General features: G+C 32.1%; 2 protein-coding genes across 3 annotated transcripts; one reads left to right on the forward strand and one right to left on the reverse strand.

The window, feature by feature from the left end:
• Positions 1–8,643: 8,643 nt before the first annotated feature.
• LOC132275993 (protein NPGR1) lies at positions 8,644–13,631 on the forward strand. 2 transcript variants are annotated; one of them, XM_059777235.1, is made up of 6 exons: positions 8,644–9,047; positions 9,517–9,808; positions 9,954–10,212; positions 10,592–11,805; positions 12,128–12,275; positions 12,457–13,631. In XM_059777235.1, the coding sequence occupies exons 2-6, from the start codon at positions 9,605–9,607 to the stop codon at positions 12,765–12,767; spliced, it is 2,136 nt and encodes a 711-aa protein (XP_059633218.1). In that variant the 5' UTR covers positions 8,644–9,047; positions 9,517–9,604; the 3' UTR covers positions 12,768–13,631. The 2 variants fall into 2 exon arrangements, with proteins under 2 accessions (XP_059633218.1, XP_059633219.1); XM_059777236.1 differs by lacking the exon at positions 8,644–9,047 and adding an exon at positions 9,063–9,355.
• LOC132275994 (uncharacterized) lies at positions 13,279–19,593 on the reverse strand. Its single transcript, XM_059777237.1, has 4 exons — positions 19,337–19,593; positions 17,670–17,775; positions 17,365–17,417; positions 13,279–13,631 (listed from the first exon to the last, which is right to left on the reverse strand). The coding sequence occupies exons 1-3, from the start codon at positions 19,441–19,443 to the stop codon at positions 17,403–17,405; spliced, it is 228 nt and encodes a 75-aa protein (XP_059633220.1). The 5' UTR covers positions 19,444–19,593; the 3' UTR covers positions 13,279–13,631; positions 17,365–17,402.
• Between the last annotated feature and the right edge of the window lie 200 nt (positions 19,594–19,793).

A 19,793-nucleotide genomic window follows, 5' to 3' on the forward strand; every position in this document is an offset into this window, starting at 1 on the left:
TTAGTCATCATTTAATAGATTTTGAACTTTTCTTAATAATTACTATAATGTAGTATTATATTATAATTATTATTTTAAGAAGTTACATTTAAAGGTTAAAAATTTATTTTAAATGTATATGGATACATGGTCGAAGTATCTGAAAAAGTGTCGGATTAATTATATACAAATTATGAATACGTTCAAGGAATATAATATCAAAGAAGTATTGAATTGGACATGTATTTATATGTCGCCCTTGTAGAATTATTTGTGCCTTCTTAGTTACTATTAGTTTTATCAATGCATTAACCCTTAGCTGCGTTAATTTTTACATTTTAAGAACCCCTCTACTACACTTCCACCTAAGTTACTCTTTAATTCTTGATACGCATATACACATCATAGGTCCACGAGACATTGCTTGGGCCAAAAGGTGCGGTGCTTATCCCCTTTTCGTATGCCATTATTCAATAACTTAGTTGGTAAAGTGTTCAACTCACTAAACGAATGTAAATATGTTCGAGTTTCCTTCCCTAGTTTACTCGATAGATAGATAGATAGATATAAATGCTACTTCTCCATTGTGGGCCAAAAAAACAAATGGGAGTTGGTGGTAGATGGTGAGTAGTAGGGTGGCATTAAGTCAACCAATACTAATAAGAAATTTATTGTTGGTATAGTCAATTTCTTTAGTTAGACATGAGCTTTTGTTGCAATTAGTGAAAGTCGCCCCAATAAATCTTGGTTTTTTATCCCTCTCATTTGGAATCAAATAATGTGATTGTAGCTAACATTGCTCACTAAAAAACTATCCTACTATTATACGAGTCACAATCGTATTTGTATTAATTGCACGTCATCAATTAATTTGGGGGTGACTTTCACAATAGTCTCCTCACCATGTCACAATCGTCACAGTTGAGAATCCAACCAAAATTATATACTTGTCGGCAATAACATTTAATTTTCAGGTATGATGAAAGTGGTCTCCTATGAAGGTGTTTATGAATCCATCTCAATATGTTAAAACATCAAGTGAGAAATGTTGGGAAATAATGGAATCAAAATATAATATGATGGAAGTAAATAATGTGAGAAAAATAATCACACAATAATATAAGGATTTACGTGGTTCAACATAATTATTTTGCCTACGTTCATGGAGCACATTGAAATATTCACTATCCACAATAATAATGGATGTTTACAAAAAAAAAAATAAAAAAAAAATAATAATAAATAGATTTATATAATCTACTCTTTGTCTTACAATCCCTAATATATAACTCTCTCCACAATATGTCACAACTCCATGCAGTTGATACAAAATCTAATATTTATGTGGAAACAACTTACTACCCAAGCCCTGCCTTGGGAGTTCCTAGTGCCAATAAAAAATAAAATAAAATAAAATAAAAAAAACTTACTCCCCAAGTCTTGAGCTTTTTGAAATAAATCTTCAATTTGGGAAACAAATCTAGCACCTTCTTATTTACGTTGATCGAACTGGTTATGTTTCGATTGATTAAAAGGGATCAAAGTTCGAGTCGGGATCTCAAAGATAAACTCTGTCGATTAAAGTGGAAACTGGGTTGGGCGATCAATCGAGACGAGACAACAGTACTTTCATCAAAACTTGTAATTTATGTTTCACAATCTCAATAAGAAAAACTCACGATGTTGTCTGTTCATCACTCACTATTAATAAGTATAGTAAATTTTGTTATTAAAATAGTGTAAAATCCTGTGAATTTTACATGTTAAAGAAATTAAAATCACCCACGTATACACATAGTTGCACGAGATTGCACGAGATTCAAATCATGGAAAATAAAAATGATGGCACAAGATTTAGAAGCCATTACTGCACCCATTCAAAGTCATCAATTTTTCTAGTTGATAATGAAATTAGTGCGCGCGCGCGCGAGAGAGAGAGAGAGCATCTCCAAAGCCTAGTGAATTTTTTACTCGTAAAAGTAAATAAAGTTCTTGAAGTTTCAACACGCCCACTTAATTGACTCACACTACATTTTTTTTTTCCTTTTTTTTTTATATAAGCAAGTATTATTATTAAATTAAGCTATTTGTTTAAACTAAATTAAAATGAAATGCAGCATACAATGAACCTCAGTCCTTTTCCATTTAATTTTTTCTTACTCTTTTATTCAAGAAAAATGGTATATATTTATAAAATTAGGCCTTTTTTGGCATGCGTTTTATTTTTGTTATTTTTGTTTTGGGACTATTATAATGTTGATTTTGGCAATAAAAATATGTTTAGTGTGGCCTTATTTTATTTTACATAATGTTAAAATATTTCGTAAACAGTGGCTCAAACCATAACACCAAAAAAAAATTTATTCATGTTTTGATAACTGTTCATGACCATAACAGTGCGCAACACGAGACTTAAGTTTCCATAGCAAAAAATCGTTTCCAAACATGCTTCTAATTTTTTTTTTCAAAATATTTCTATAATAAAAATATTATTTTTATTTTAATCAAAAATAAAACGTATGCCAAATAATCCAACGTTACAATTATTTGTGATCTTAGAAATTTAAGCCTGCAGTCACGTGTCTCTTGGTTTTTGGATGGTGATTGGTGAGAATCTTTCGGTGCTCTAACAGTATCCTTGAGCTCTGTGCGCATTTGAGAGTCACTGGTTTGGGTTCGGAAAAGGCCGACGGAAAAGACAAAAAAGGCCAATTACATTAGTCAAAAAGATGGTAGTCCTTAAGAAACTACCATTACTCTTATCATTACCATGAGCAATACTTTTTAGTAGTTTTTTTTTTTCTTTTTTTTTTTTTCTTTTCTAAAAGAAAATTTTACTTGCCATCATGATGTCTATTTCAGTTTAAAGTTTAAACCATGGAAGTAGATGTAATAATGAATATAAAATATGAAATACAATATTTTTATTTTATTTTTTGTTTGGTAATACTTACACACCCTCTCTTCGTTTTGGATAAACACGAGAAAAAAGAAAATAAATGATAACATTAGTTTATATTTGTGTTTGGTTAAATTACGAAGGAGAAGAAAAAAAAATGAAATGCGAGTATTCTTCTTTGGAATAAGATGAAACTCAAGGGTCATAAAAAATGAAATGAGAGTATTCTTCTTTGAAGGTAGTTTCGAAATTATGAAAGTATTACTTAAATCTTTTCATTTTTGAGAAAATAGTTTTGTGGGGATAATTATCCTCAAATCTCTCGTAATCCTTTATTTTTTCTCCATTTTAAACAACCTAAACACACTCACTTCACACTATCATTTCATTTTTTTTTTTTTTTTTTTTTTTTTTTTGTCTTTTCAAATCATTCAATCCAAACGGACCATTAATGACATGAGGCTTACACCTTATTTTATTTTTATTTTTTTGTGAAGAGGAGATGTTATACCATTTAAATCAATACCTTAATGGTATGAAATAGATGATCAAATATTTGTTCTGTTTTAGACAAATTAAATGAATAAACTCGCCCAACTCCTATAATTGTATGTCAAATAGGGCAAGCCCTCACTCTTTATACATTGTGAAATCTCACATTTTTAAAATCTCAAATAAAGTGGGAGTATACGTTTTTCTTTTTTAATACCTTCTCCATTATTCTAATAATTGAATGTAGGAGACATTCATATTTTTAAGCGAGAAAGACTTTCTTGCATATTTAATACTTCGTTGTCTGTGCCATCAACCAATTGTATCATGTTACATAAGTAAAAGTATTTTATTTTAGTAGGATCTATCACTACATGTCAGCATTTAATAAGTTGATAATTTCATATTATCAATATAAGTAGCACAATTAAAATTTTCTCGTTTAAAGTGAAACTTGAACCCTCCATCTTTTATTAGAAAATTGAGGTTCAAACAAGGTTTGCAGTATCGATCATGGTCGTGATATGGGTCGCGGTGTAACGGATTCGGACAAGTCAGTATAAACTAGTTGATACGAGTCGTGTATCGAATTTAAAAAAAGATCGTATATCGGCCGATACGTCATGTATCTAACGATACCACGAATCATGGTTTCAAATAGGATCAAAATTTAGGAGCTTAAGGAGAATAGTGAAAGGTGGATTGTTTTTGTTGATTCTCTTTCTTTTCTGGTGACAATTTCCAACAAAGGGTAATGTGATCATTTAAAATTAGAGTCAGCACAGCATAAGCCACAACACACTTTTCAAACTCAGGCTACTTTTTTCTTTGAATTCAAAAACCAAATGGAATACAGCTTTTAAGTATGGTAATAAGGCACTGGGCAATACCAATAGTGAATATTCTAGTTTCATAATTTGGCTCATTAAATAAATTTTTACTCCTATTTGTAAAAATTTCTAAAATGTAGGTCAAATACAACTAAAAGTTAAAATTTAAAATTAAAAACATTTTTAACCATTCCGACTGCAGTGCCAAACATGCTCATTTTTCTAATTTATTTTTTCCTTACCAAAATAGAAAAAAAATTAATTATAGTTCTTATTTTTCTTTTCTCTGGGTATGACTATTTCTTTTATACAAGTCCACACACTATAAAATATTGTACCATTAGGTTGGTAACAAATTAAGTAGTTTTGCATGTGCATACACCTTTATTTGCATTTAAATAGTTAAATGCAAACCAAACTAGTTGTATAACTTAAATAGTCGTATTTTTAGACTTCAAGGACAAATATGTCCTATAATTTTTTTAATAAAAATATATTGTCCTACATTTGAGAAATATTTTCAAATTCTGTCAATAATAAACTTCTTTTTCTTTTTTCTTTTTTTTTCTTTTTTCCAGTGTCACGCATTATTATCAAATTAATAACAATACCCTTTCCTCAATAAAATACCAATTATGATCCTTCTAATATTTTGTAAGTCACACCTAAATAGTTAGTTAATTCGCGTATGATACGCGAATTAAACGCGTACGTATGAATTTTAAAAAAATACTCCCATTTGTCAATCAGAGTTGAAAAATACAGTAAAATACGCATTTTTTTTTCATCACCCCGTATTTAACGCGTTTATTCGTTTATTCATTTTGGTTGTTTCGTTTAATTCATAACCTAATTATTATTTTTTTTCGTTTACGAACTTCACGTTTCTAATAGCGTATTTTTCTAAAACACAAACTATTGTCTTTTTTACCCTCTTTTGCTTGGTATAGCCATTATTTTTTAAATCATCAAAATAATGTTATTTGTTGTGCAAACTATTGTCTTTTCTACCCTCGTTTGCTTGGTATAGCCATTATCTTTCAAGTTATTAAAATAATGTTATTTGTTATGCAATCTCTTATTGTTGTCACTCCAATTATGATCTTTAATTAAAGCAATGAAATATATATATATGAGTAATGATCTCTTGCTCCCCATGGAGTAAGAAAATTTATCCGCACTTTCTATTGAGACCATTAGATCTAATCTAACGTTCACTATAAAAACCCACATATATTCTTTCCTTTTAATACAAAACCAGTATCACTATTTCTAGTTTCCAAATTTAACATTTACCAAACCACTAATTACAATAATAAAAGGTAATTATTCAAAAATATATATATAGAAAACTCTTCACCTCTGAAAATAACGTCTCTTTCAAACAAAGACCTACAAGAGTACTTTTTCTTTCTCTATACAAATTGAATTTAGTACTTTCTCTTTCTCCATACAAATTGAATTTGCAAGTTCTCTACCGCCTTTGTCTCCTTATAATCATAAGTAAATAAAAATGAATCATAATTAAAATTTAATGGATTAAAATAAATTTTTTTATTATTTTTTTTTCTTGTCTCTTGTAATTTTTTGTTTGAGAGAGACGTGATTTCCATAGAAGAAGAGGTTTCAATTTTTTTTGGGAGTAATTGCCTTTTATTATTGTAATTAGTGGTATGTAAATATTAAATTTAGAAATTATAAATAGTAACAATGGTTTTATATTAAAAGGAAATGATGTAAGGAGGTTTCTATAATAATCGTTAGATTAGATCAAATGATCACTATAAAAAGTGCGGATGAATTTTCTTGCTCCATAGGGAGCAAGAGATTATTACTCATATATATATATATATATATATATATATATATATATATTTTAAATTTTGTTAATATCTTTATTATTATTATTATTTTAAAAGTTTTGTTTTAGTAGAATATCTCATTATATACTTAAGAATTTTTTTTTTTTAATGATTATTGTGATAGTGTCAATTATAATATATTTATTTTATTATTTGTTACATATTTTTTATTGTCCTTACAAATATATGCATATAAGAAAATAATAAGATGTGTATAGCCGAATTTTTGATCCCGAATTTTTAGAGTATATAACGTATTATATATGTACGTATCCGTATTCGTATTTTTACGTCTCCATATTTTTTTGTCGAATTTTATAAACGTATTTTAAAAAAAATATGAAATTATACGTTTCTGTACCCGTATTTTTTCTATTTTACTAACTATGATACCTATTTAGAAAAAAAAAAAAAAAAAAATACTAATTGTTACCAAAACTATAGATTGCTTGAATTATCTATCAATAATTGCTAACAAAAAATGGAAATTTCAATGAAGATTTATTTGACTTTGTTTCATTTTTCTTAATTTTTTTTTTGATATCCTTTTCAAAATTTATTGGGATTATGGTAATTTTGTAATAAATTATCATCTACCTCCGTGGATAAATTCTCGATCAGCTTTGGGAATTTTTGGGATATAGACACCATTAGTGTGCGTGACTATGATACCTTTTTTTTGTTTACATTCTTACCATCATCGATGTAAAGATGAAAGTAAAATACTAATTTTGGTTATAGTTTTTTTCTTCTTTTGTGTGTTTTACGCTCTTAACTTCATGGATGCAAACATAAAAATTTAGAAGATAATTTTAGAAAATAAAAATTTTAGAGGGAGCATTATAATTTTTTTTTTTTGTATAAATATAAAATTAAAATAAAATTACTATATTTTATAATGGCGGGTAGGCCGGGGCCATATGCCCCCGGGCCCACGCTAGCTCCCCCCTAGTTCTGCTCATTCATTTCCCTAAAATAATATTTGAAATTCTTTAGTTCAAAATATTAGACATGGCTCTTTCATAGAGAACAACAAGAAAAAAAAAAAAAAAAATGCTAGATCATGGGCCGCGGAAGTACCTGTGCAATAAAATAGGAAATATGTAATTTATATATAAGATAAGAAAATAAAAAGGGAAAGTAATTTTTATATAAGATAAAAGAAATAAAAAGAAAAAATCAAAATAAATAAATAAATGACTAACAAAATAGTTGCCAGTCTTTCAAAATAAAAATCATGAAATTCAATCCATAATGTTTATTATTTATTCTTTCTTTAATATAACATGAATTTGGAATTCTTAAAATCATTTAATTCAGTCATGTCTTTTTGCACAAGTGTTTCGACGGCTATTAGTTAAATACTGACTGACATGGTATATGAAAAGAGTAAAAGATATTTGTATTATTTATAAAGCCTTGTTGGAAATATTTATCAGAAGTATGATGCCTTGTGAAAATTTAATAGAAGTTATTTGTAATTGTTTTTAGATGCAAAAGTGGTAATTTTTACTTTTTCTTTTCTTTTTCATTAGTAAACAAGGCACCAAGATTTATTTTAGAATAATGCACTCCTCTAAGAGAAATGGACATAGCCCAAGACAACTTAAAATTTACATTCTCCCCGTCTTTGCGATCAGACCACCTTGCCTATCCGGATGTTACACCCGGATACCTCCGGATCGGCACTGGCTATGATACCAACGATAACGAATGGGTGTTTCGTGATCCAACCAAAAAACCTAAGTTATTAAAGCCCCGTTTGGAATTGCTTCTCTACTACTTAAAAGTGTTTTTATTTTCAAAAAAATGTGTTTAAATGTGTTTAGTAACTATTACAAGTGTTTTGAATGGTTACCAAATTTACTTCACTAGACCGTTTGAATTAAACTAGAATTTTGAGCTTCTAAAGCTGCGTTCTGAGCGGAGGTTGAATATTTTAGGTAACTCTTTTACATCAGACATTTTTTTTCTTTTAATTTTTTATAAAGACAATTACACCCCTTTCCTTAATAAAGTTACTATTATCAAATATAGTAACATAACTTTAAAGGATATTATTGTAAAATTAGTAACAAAATTGTTTTAAAAAAATTCTTACCAAATAAATTAAAATTTAATTTAATTGTAAAAAATATTTATTATATTGTGTCATCAAACACCTAACTTGATAAAAACGTTTTTTTATTCCAAGAACAACCCTCAAACGGCCTCTAAGTAGACTAACATCTAATCATATATACTCAATCACTCTCTCGCCAAGATTTAATGGGGAACAAACTTCCCCTTATTACAATTATCTATTGGAATTGCTAAAACACCAATCGGGCATCGTGGCATTACTCCTAAATAAAATTTTCTTTCAATTATTTTATCTATATCTATTTCTATAATATATTTGTCACACATGAATTTCAAAATTTGACATTTAATAGTAGTGGTTGCTTAGACTACTATTGGTTACTTGAATAACTGTGATTATACTATTTTTTATTGACAAGTTCTAAAAATAAAATTGGTTATTTGTATTTAAATGAGTTCATTTCGAGGATGTCCTACACTCCAACCTCTAAAACCCGTCCCATTATAGTGGGACATTAATAGATTTGTAAACCAGCAAAACAACAAAACTCAAATCATAATAGAGAAAACAGAGAATCTATGAACAGCTGCGACCCAGCAACCACCTTTGCCCCATCCTCGCATGTGCCACGCTCTCTCTACCTTCAAAAGTCAGCATATAAAACTACAAAAAATAGGAGTTAAAAAAAAAAAAAACTTCAAATTGGCCCATCAAACTCAGATCTCCAAACCCAATTCAAATTCTTTGTTTTCACATCACGTACACATCATTTGGCTCTGCGCGAACCCAAAAACTGAGTAAAAAGAAGAAATACTTCAATTAGAAGTTGCTTTCATGGCTATCACTATGTCTATTACTGATACATCAAAGCACAATGCCTATGGGGGGACTTTGGTTTTACGGTAAGTCCAAAGCTCTGGTCTCTTGTTCGTCTCGCCCTTTTCACCACCTGTTTGCTTTGTTTTCTTCTCTTCAACTTTATTGTTGTTCGTCTCTTTTAACTCTAGCTTTTTCCCCCAAAATTCCTTTTGATTCTTTGATGTTTGCGGGTTTTCTTGAGAATTCTCAACTTGGGGTTTTGTTATATAGATTCTATAATGTGGGTTTGTGATTAAAACCGGTTTTGTTTGTTTGGATTGGGCTATGTGGCATTGCAGATCTTCATTGTTGTTTTCTGATCTGAAAACAGCTTCCATTCTCTCATATGGTGGTACATTGTGTGAAGATTTACGTATTTTTAGTTTAGTTTAGTTACAGTAGTGTTCTTAAATTAGATTAGAGTCATTGTTTATGTATAAAGGCTTCAATGTGTCTTTGTTTTTGCAAATTGGTTCTGGGGTTTATGCCGACTCTATTTCCATTGATTTTCAGGTGTAGTGGCGACATAACTTTGTGAAAAGTGACTGTATCAGACTAATTTTAACAAAAAAGGAGATCATAATTGTACTGCTTTTTGGAGATGTTGTGCGCTTGTTCAGGAGAGCAATTCAAATTTGAAGAGCCGGAGCGGGAACCACAGTCGCCGGAGTCGCTGGCGACACGTGATTTCTCTGCGAGTGGCCTTTCATCGTCGAGGACAGGAGACTGGGATTCAAAATTTGAAGATGCCCAAGTGGATGAAGCTGAGTCCACACTAAAAGAGGCTCTTTCCTTAAATTATGAGGTGGGTTCATATGATTTTATTTATTTATTTATTTATTATTATTATTATTATTATTTTTCACAATAAACATTGCTTTGTTAGTTCTTTCACAGTTCTAGATTTCTAGTATTGGGTTTTGGATTAATTTGGTTTGTGTGAATTTTAGGAGGCTAGGGCTTTGTTGGGAAGGCTTGAATACCAAAGAGGGAACTTTGATGCTGCCCTTCAAGTGTTCCAGGGGATTGACATCAAAAGTATATTACCAAGGATGACAAAGGCCATAACCGAGAGAACTCGGCAGCGAAAGTCGCGTTCCAAAGGTGAAAATGTGCCAGTTGCTGTAATGTCACTGCATTCCGTGAGTCTGCTTCTCGAAGCAATCTTGCTCAAAGCAAAGTCATTGGAGGAGCTTGGCCGGATTAAAGGTATATCTGATCTCCTCCCATTTTACAGTTTATTTTGCTCTTATATCCTCTCAGTCGATCCAAACAATGCGACTTCTGAGTATGTTTACGTTTAAGGATGTTAGAATTCTTAAAAAAATTGTGAATTTATTGACGCATTTACCAGATATATGGTTTGAAATGTAAAGCATTAGGATGAGTTGAACAGGTGTGATTGTTTACTTGTGTGATTTTTGATATCTCAAACACTGATGGTTTTTTCCAATACTATTTTTGATATAAAAGAGTAATGGATTTAACAACTGGTGATTGCAATGCGTGTGTTGAAATAGTTGGATGTGTTGTATTCCTGGGTTGAAATTGTTCGACTTATTAAGATGCTTTGTTTTAAATTTGTCAGAGGCGGCAAGACAGTGCAAGATCATTATAGATACGGTTGAATCAGCACTACCTAATGGAATGCCTGAGGGGATTGGTGACGACTGCAAGCTGCAGGAGATGTTCCACAAAGCATTAGAGTTGCTTCCTAAGATGTGGATACAGGTAGGCTTTCTTGATGAAGCAATCTCAGCATATCGACGTGTTCTAGTCAAGCCGTGGGGTTTGGATTCCCAAAGGTTGGCCAGTGTACAAAAAGACTTAGCTGCCACGTTACTTTACTGTGGTGTTGAAGCAAGCCTTCCCCCTCAGTTACAAGTATGGGGTCCATCGACCCCTAAAAGTAACATAGAGGAAGCAACCCTTTTGTTGTTCATACTCATGAGAAAGGTGCTACATGGTGAAATAGAGTGGGATCCAGAAATTATGGATCATCTGACTTTTGCACTTTCAGTGTCTGGGCATTTTGAAGCTTTAGCAGATCATGTGGAACAGGTCCTTCCGGGTACCTATAACCGAGCCGAGAGGTGGTACTTTCTTGCCCTTTGTTTCAGTGCTGCAGGTCAGAATGATGCAGCATTGAGCCTTCTAAAGAAGGTTTCGGGGTGTTCAGAAGCAGGTCAAAATCCTCATTTCCCTTCTTTTTTGTTGGGAGCGAAATTATGTTCTCAAGATGCAAAGCATGCTCATGAGGGGATAAAGTTTGCTCGGAGAGTGATAGATTTAGCAAATAATCGAAATGAACATTTCATGGGTCAGGCTCATAGATTCCTTGGTGTTTGTTACGGGAGTGCAGCCAGAGTTTCGTTTCAAGATTCTGAAAGAGGTTTCTTTCATAAAGAATCTTTGAACTCTTTAAACCATGCTGCTCAAATTGGTAAGGAGGATCCAGAGGTAGTGTTTAATCTTGGGTCGGAGAACTTCCTACAAAGGAATCTGGTTGCAGCCTTCGATAATGTAATGTTATACTCTGATATGGTGGCTGGAAGCTCAGTAAAAGGTTGGAAGCTATTAGCTCTGGTAGTATCTGCAGAGCAAAAATTCAAAGATGCTGAAACAATAGTTGATCTTGCTTTGGATGAGAATGGGCGGATTGACCAGTTAGAACTTCTTAGGCTTAAAGCTGTGCTTCAAATTGCTCAAGAACAGCCCAAGCAAGCAATTGAGACCTACAGAGTTTTGCTATCTCTAATTCAAGCACAAAGAGAACGTCAAACTGAGGACTTCAACTATGAGGTACCTATGATCTTAACTTGCTCCAAGATATTTTATACATTTCCGATGTTTGTGATGAAGGCCATATGATTAAAGCTTTGGCATGCTTCAACATTTTTATTAAAATATATATATAAACTTTTTTGTTTCCTGGATAGGCCCTAGCAATTGTATATGGATCACATGGCACTATTAGATATTTGCTGTAACCCCTTGTCTACCTTTACTGACTTCTTATGTGAAATAGAGGGAAAATTTTCAATTTTCTACTAGATCATTCCAACCAAAATTTAATCGATATTGGAAGTGAGATTTTGTCCAATTTTTCTTTTCTTCTAAACAGGTTTTGGCAGAAAGAAAATTAGAAATGGAAGCTTGGCAAGATTTGGCTAAGATCTACACAGACCTTGAATCGTTGCTCGATGCACAAATTTGTGTGGACAAAGCCAAGGCAATTGATTTTTATTCCCCCAGAAGTTGGCATACAACAGGTCTGAATGCAATCCTCTTCATTGTGGTTTTCTATAGAGCTTACAAGGGGAAAAAAAAAAAAAAAAAAAATGAAGAAGAAGAAGAAGAATAACATAATTTTTTTTTTAAAATCTTTGAGACCTAGAGCTTTTATCTAACTTATCCATTCATTTTATATAATTATACTGAACTTATTTGCAGGCATGTTGTTTAAATCTCAAGCACAATACAAGGAAGCCCTAGTTGCCTTCTCTGTTTCACTCTCAATAGAACCAGATTATGTTCCCGGTATTGTTTCAACCGCAGAAGTATTACTGAATATGAGTAGTCAATCGATTCCAATAGCAAGAAGTTTCTTAATGAATGCTCTGCGTTTAGAACCCACGAACCATGATGCTTGGTTTAACCTTGGATTGATTGCTAAGATGGAAGGCTCGATACAGCAAGCAGCAGACATTTTCCAAGCTGCACACGAGCTCAAGATGTCAGCACCTGTTCAAAGCTTCGTATGAGACGTCATTTTAAGCAATTAGCTCGAAAATGACACCGTGAAGTACAACTTAGAGCATTGCCTTCTCTCTGTAAGTTTTTGAATCTTGTAATTACATTCATTTGCCAAGGTTAGGGGCTTCTCAATGAATCAAAAGAAGATATTTAATAGGGAGGGAGACTAAATTTCGTGCCGGATGTGTTCTAAACATGTTAGGGTTCACTTTGCTTTGTTGTAATATTGTCTGTAGTGACCGGCACTGAATGGAATGAATTTGTTGATGGGAATATTTTGTTCCAAGTGTAATGTGCCACATTTATTCTTTCAGCTGCTTTTGCACGTATATGTGATTTGATACTGGTATAACACCTTCCTCTTTCACCGATTGCATGAAACTGAGAAATCATGATTTCGGTTCACGCCAAATTTGAACCAAAATTTATTTTACATTTTACTGCCAGCCATTTCCATTTTTTTTTTTTCAAGTTTGCCATATCTGGATAAAAGTAGTCAGTAATATGCAGGAAAGGAAATTGTAGCATCTCAAATAATTACTTGCATTAACTAAAAATTACATAAGAAGAAAATAGAATAATTTACATATAACTGTATGACTAGAACAAAGCTGGAGATGGTGATGGTTGTGGGGTGGGGGAAGAGCTCGTACGCCAAACTCCTGTACAACGATCAGGTCAGGTGAAGAAGAAGGAAGAGGAAGAAGCAAAGGTGAAACATTGGAGATACAAACATTTGCAACTTTATTATCTACTTGTGTTACATAATAATTCATTCTAGAGTAGCATACACCAAAGAAGCATTTGTGCGAGTCATCGACAGTCTGCTTCAGAAATGCTGACAACCAAAATGTTGAGATTATTCCAAATAACTGCACAAGAGAAAGTGATACAAGAAGTAAGAAGAAATAATGATAACCTAAACAAACTCTTCCCCACTCAATGCAGTGCCTACAACTACCTGTAAAATTGCAACTCTCCTGCTAAAGTCAGAAATCTTGGAGAAAGGACGAAAACCGCGTAGGCACAACGAATGTTATACACCAAAATTCTAGGATAATGCTGCAACAGTACGTACTAATGCTATTGCATTGAAGTCATGGTTCAATGAAAAAGATACACGTCCAATTCTGCTCTTATAGAGCCTAAAGATTCTAGAAAGATGAACATAGAATAATAACCCAGTACTTCCATATCAAAAGCAATGGTTTTTATTACTTTTAAAATTGCAATATATAAGAGCCCCAGAAAACTTCAAAGGGTCAACCAAAATCCTAACTATATAAAAGGGGAAAATGAGAAGCCATCACTTAATATTCCAATCAAAGAGACGCTACCTAGACACATAAAAGTATTCTCTAGTTTAACAGCAAGAACGTAGCACGGGGTCATCAAATTATCCAGTGTGGTTCCGTTAATGGGAAGGTGCTGGGAGGGGCAGATTTGATATGAAACTAACCTTTGGCATTATATATAGAAAGTGGCTGCTCTCGAGATTCGATCTTGCATTCTCCCTCCCCCCACCACCACAAAATATAGCTCTCGAGATGCAGGAAGTGAAATATTTACAGTTCTTGACATTAATTCTTTCACATTACTTAACATTGATGCCATCAATATTGCATGTAAGGTTGCAAAGATCCAAATTAACTCTTTCTAAATAAGGCAATTCAATCCAACTTCCTTGTAAAATTTGCAGCTAGATTAATTTTTTTATTTATAAAAAGGATAGAATTGGTAGTATAAAGATGACACCTCAAATTCCGAGAGTCGACGAGTTCACGTTTTGCTCTCTGTACTCAAGTACCATTTGCCCATATGAAGACCACATACTATTGCACTCACTATTATGAATAAGTTCAGATGGTAGCAAAAGCCAAACAAAACTCATTAGATGATTTATATGACAAGTTCGGTACAAGAGAGAGTGAACTAGCAATTTACAAATTGGCAAAAACTATATATAAATTGACTAGAGATATGGATCAAGTTATATGTATTAAGGACGTAATAAAATATATATATATATATATGTATCTCTATATATATAAATATACACATTAGTTAAAGAGGATGAATGGCAAGATTAGTTTCAACAACTTTTAAATGAGGAATACCCTAGGGAGGAAATTGAAAAAAGAAAGCTTAAGGAATGAAAGATAAAATCAACACAACGTGAAAAATGCGAAACAATAAAACGGTATGTTCGAATAACATCATTGTAGAAGCGTGGAGAATCTTAGGAAGGGTGGGGATTAATTATTTAATAGAGGTTTAGAAGAAGGCATGATTTCCCAATGAGTGAAGATATTCAAAATTTCTCCACGCTATTATTGAGTGATTAAATTAATAAGTCATACTATGGAATTATCGAAAAAGGTAATTGAACAAAGATTAAGGTAATAAGGTATAGTGTTTGATAATAAATTTAGAATTATACCAGAAACCTACTATAGTGGCCGTTTACATACTAAGGCAATTATTGGTAAACTGTAGAAGCAAACAAAAAGATTCACACATGATTTTTATAGGCTCGGAGAAGGCATATGATATAGTACAAAGAAATAGAATTAGTGGGATCTACTAAAAAACATATTCCAATAAGATCTTCTTTTTTTCATTGGCAAGAAACCCACACACCCATTTGCCCCTTTGGGGGACGAAAACCCTCACCATCCACCTTGGGAGGTAGAGGAGATACCACTAGGCTACAAGGCCCTTGGTATATTCCAATAAGATCATAGAACTTTTTCAGGATATGTATGACAATTCAAAAACTACAGTCCGTACTATATATAGGGAGACAAATGAATTCTTTATAAAAGTAGGATTACACCAAGGATTTGCAATAAGTCCATATTTATTCAAAATAATCTTAGATGAAATAACAAAAGACCTACAAGGAGACATCTATGGTACATGTTATTTGTTGAGTCATAGTGCTATTAGATAATTCGGGAAAAAAAGAAGAAGAAAGAGAAATGCAGTGGTGTCAAAAGGTTTAAAAAAATAATCGAACTAATACAGAATATATGAAATAAAAATTTAGTAATGCTATAGAAAATGATAATATAGTGATAACAATTCAAAACCAAAATATCACTTAAAGTTGATATCTAGGATCAATTATATAAAAAAGGACCAAAAATTTAATGATGATATAGGTAGTATCATTAGCATAGGGTGGAGAAAAAAGTGGAGACAAAGTAGTGGTGTTTTATGCGATAATGTATACCAAATAAGTAGAAAGTATATAGGATAGTAAAGTGTCTCCAGTGTTGAGCCTTCACAATGAAAACGAGAACAATGCATTCATGTAGCAAAAATGCGAATGTTGAAGTGGATGCTGGGAGTAACTATAAGAGATAAGGAGTGACGGCCATAAGTGAGAAAATACGAGAAACTACACATAAATGGCATGGACATATTCAACACAGACCTGTAGATGCTTTGGTGAAAAAAGGAAATTTTGGTTTACATAGATAATTAACATGGGATGAAGTAATAAGAAATAATCTTAAAAATTTAAATCTAATAGGATAAATGACTAATGACAGAAAAGAATGAAAAAAGAGAATCCATGTGGAAAATGAAACCGCTCAATCCCAATTTTTTTTTTTTGACCATTCAAGTAGAGTATCTGGATTAGGCATGAAGATTTTCACAATTTTTTGTTCCCGATCTCATTCAATTGGGATAAAGGCAATGATTACAAATATGATGATGAGAATAAATAATATCATTCATCGAACAACAGGCACTCATCCCTCTGAATAAACCAGTAACTTTTACACAGACAAATAATTTGGCTTCTAATTTGCACGATTTCCCAAACATATGTTGAAGAAAAAAATTCTTTGAAATTTTGAAGTTATCTAAGAGAAAATGTATTATGGTTGATTCTTTGTTATGATTGCAAAAGAGTAAGATTGTCAATATTTCAATTGAAGGAGCACATTTAGATAAATAACTAAAATGAGTATGAATTGATAAACTGCTAATAATATCTATTGAAAACGATTTTCATTGAAAGCAATTTCAAATATTTCTCTCAAGACCCTTCAGGTAGTTTCCTAAAACATTTTAGGCACACTCACCCTTCTAATAGAAAAGGGATTTGGTTGGTAGACAGACAACAAAAAAAATTCTCACATCATTTTCTTTTTCCTTTCTGAAATTAAAATTCATGGTCCCAAAGAAAAAATAAAATGATGTGAAATTCTCATGTGCAGCTAAAATTATTATTGTTTACCCTTTTTTTATAAAAAAAAAATTCATTATATTATGTTGCAATTTATAAAATTCAAAGTTTGCTTCCTTTTTTTGTTGATGACCATCCAAATGATAATGTACTAGAAATCAACTGAGAACATGAAATAGATCATTTTTGGAGTGCAATCCATCCAAATGATCAAAATAATGGTCTAGGTCACACAGTTTTTGAGCCAAATACAGAATGGAGTGGCGGTCATAATCTGAGACAAGATATCTTGATGAACGTTGAATGACATACTATGGTTAAAAACCAAATTATAAAATTTGTATTAACAAAAATAAGAGTAAGATGCCACATCTTGTATTAAATATGTAAAATACTAAACTTACAATAAAGGGTCGCAATTTAAATTAAGGAAAGCTGGACCTCATCCCATCTGCCACTGCATTCATATAACCAATAGAAGGGTCAAATTTATGCATAACGTTCTGAAATATACTCAACTTGTGCAATTGCATTTGAGTTTTGATTTAGAGCTCGAAGTAAGAGACAAATTGCATAACAAAAAGGTGAAATCAGAGTCTTTCAACCTTATAGATCAATGTCCCTAAACAATTATGATGAAAAGGTAATTGCCCAACAGCACCAATTATTATTAGGCAAGCAAAAGAAACATTAATTTTATCTATAATACCTTAAGAACCGGTTCACCCTTATTATTGTTTGCAGATTGCTTTGCAGCAGCTGCCATCTGTGCACGTGCGGCTCTTCCTGCAGCAGACTGTTCAAATTGCTCTTGCCTGCAATTAAGGTCATAAGTAAATGTTGAGCAACATAGCAGAGGTAACACTATAAACTTTTTCCTACCATTTCATTCTACAAGGATGGTTTCAAGTTCTAAAAATGGTAGCAAATACTTCTAATTCATACTAGGACATAACTGTACTAATAGAAGTGCTAGCCTCATTGTACCAACTGACCTGTGCATTGTTGCACACTCTCCTCACATTAACAAGCAAGCATTCAATAAATTAGGCGCAGTTCTTCCAGACCTTGCATTTGGTTGTTAACACATAATGTTAGATTAGTATATTATGATCTAATGACCAGAACACCAATATGTTCTGACTTTAAAATCATTAATTCTGACACTCCTTGAGACAGTAAAATTCAGATTGAATAAGTCAAATTAGAACATAGTTATTAAAGGCTCAAGGCACACTAAACAACAACGTCTCCTGGAGACTAAGCGCAAGGCACAATGTAAGTCGCCGCGCATGCATGATAAAAATGAATATTAAATGTAAATATAAAAAAAAAAAAAAATTAATCATGCAACAAAAACTAGTGAATATCAAATTAAAGGAAGTTTTCAACATATCAATTTAATAGATAGTTGTTTCAAAATAAATATATCTATCCGGTTTGCATATGATTTTAATTAAATCTATGTACAGTTGGATCGAAATCATCAAATCAGATTATGCATCAAATGCAATCAAAAGTTCTTGATTGAAGGGGCTTTAGAGCCTGAAGCCAGCTAATAAAAGGCACAAGCTTGAGGGTTTTATGTGAGCTTGGTTGAAGGGGCTTTGCCTATAATGAGTTGAGGTGCCCGTGTTGAGCCTAGGGCTTTATTAGAGCTTAGGCGAGCCTTTAATAACTATGAATTAGACATGATGTAAAGCTCAGAGCTCTGCATTTCATGCAGGATTTAGTTCCAATGCATAATCATCATTACCTTCCCATAATCTAAGGCCACAAATAATCTGTAAAACTGTGACATCCTCGTGACAGTCTTTCTCAATGTAAAAGGGGCCATTCGTACCCATTACTCGAGGGTGCTGAGAGGGACAAATTTGATACAGACCTAACCTTAACCTTAAAGATTTAATACGAAGAACATCTATACCAATCGAATAAATATAAGTAAATACCAAAATTTATTAGATTATAATTTTCCTGAAAATCTAAAATAAATCAAACAAACGAATACAATGAAAAATAAAAATTTGAATCATAACCACCACAGAATCCTAAATCGTCTATATTTCCTGAAATTGCATTATAGTTTCTCAGTACAAAATTACCTTCTACATAATAAGAATTTGATAATTCAACAATAATTTCTGGAAAAACACTGACAGACTCTGTAAATTTACTTTACCAGGGCTAAAAAAACACAGAATAAGACGGCGATAAGTGTGATTGAGAAATTGACAAGGACATAAATTCAATGAATTAAGAGTAAAAATGAAAATTAGCGATGGAAACGAAGTAAATCAAACATTAAAAATAATGAAATGGAAATTATGATGCGATGAATAATTAGAGAGAGAGAGAGAGAGAGAGAGAGATTGCCTCTTTTGGGCGGCTTCAGCAGCTTTAGCCCTAGCTTCTTGAGATTGAATCCGTTCTTCTTCCTTTCTCTGCTGCTTACCTCCATCGAAGCAAGCAAAGCACCCCATCGTTCCCTCCTCTTCTCTCTCTCTCCCCTCTCTCTCTAGATTGTCACCTTCTGATTTGACTTATTTGTATCATCATCGTCTGTTCAGATTAGTTCACGCGTATTCGAATAGTTTCATGTACAATTGTACAGAGGAACCCCAAACGCGTTAAACCGAACTTTTTATTCTTGGATAAATTACTGTCACATCTTTTCATTCAAAGACAAATAAATTTAAAATTTAAATTTTTTCATTAAATCAATAAGTCCTAATTTTGAAAATACATACGTACATATATATATATATATATATATATATATATAAAATATTTCGTTTACGTCCTAAATTACTAAATCTTTCATTCAAATTTC

Source organism: Cornus florida, unplaced genomic scaffold (assembly GCF_030987335.1).
Source record: "Cornus florida cultivar Cherokee Brave unplaced genomic scaffold, ASM3098733v1 CherokeeBrave_3.0.0_Hap2_Chr10, whole genome shotgun sequence".
NCBI classification, from domain to species: domain Eukaryota; kingdom Viridiplantae; phylum Streptophyta; class Magnoliopsida; order Cornales; family Cornaceae; genus Cornus; species Cornus florida.

Bases quoted from the DNA above. Each gene is read 5' to 3' on its own strand.
- LOC132275993 (XM_059777235.1), top strand. From the start codon at position 9,605: ATGTTGTGCGCTTGTTCAGGAGAGCAATTCAAATTTGAAGAGCCGGAG. The intron at 10,213-10,591 runs GTATATCTGATC...TAAATTTGTCAG, and splicing joins GGAGCTTGGCCGGATTAAAG to AGGCGGCAAGACAGTGCAAG. The intron at 11,806-12,127 runs GTACCTATGATC...TCTTCTAAACAG, and splicing joins CTGAGGACTTCAACTATGAG to GTTTTGGCAGAAAGAAAATT.
- LOC132275994 (XM_059777237.1), bottom strand. From the start codon at position 19,443: ATGGGGTGCTTTGCTTGCTTCGATGGAGGTAAGCAGCAGAGAAAGGAA. The intron at 17,776-19,336 runs GCAATCTCTCTC...CCTTAATTGCAG, and splicing joins GCTGAAGCCGCCCAAAAGAG to GCAAGAGCAATTTGAACAGT.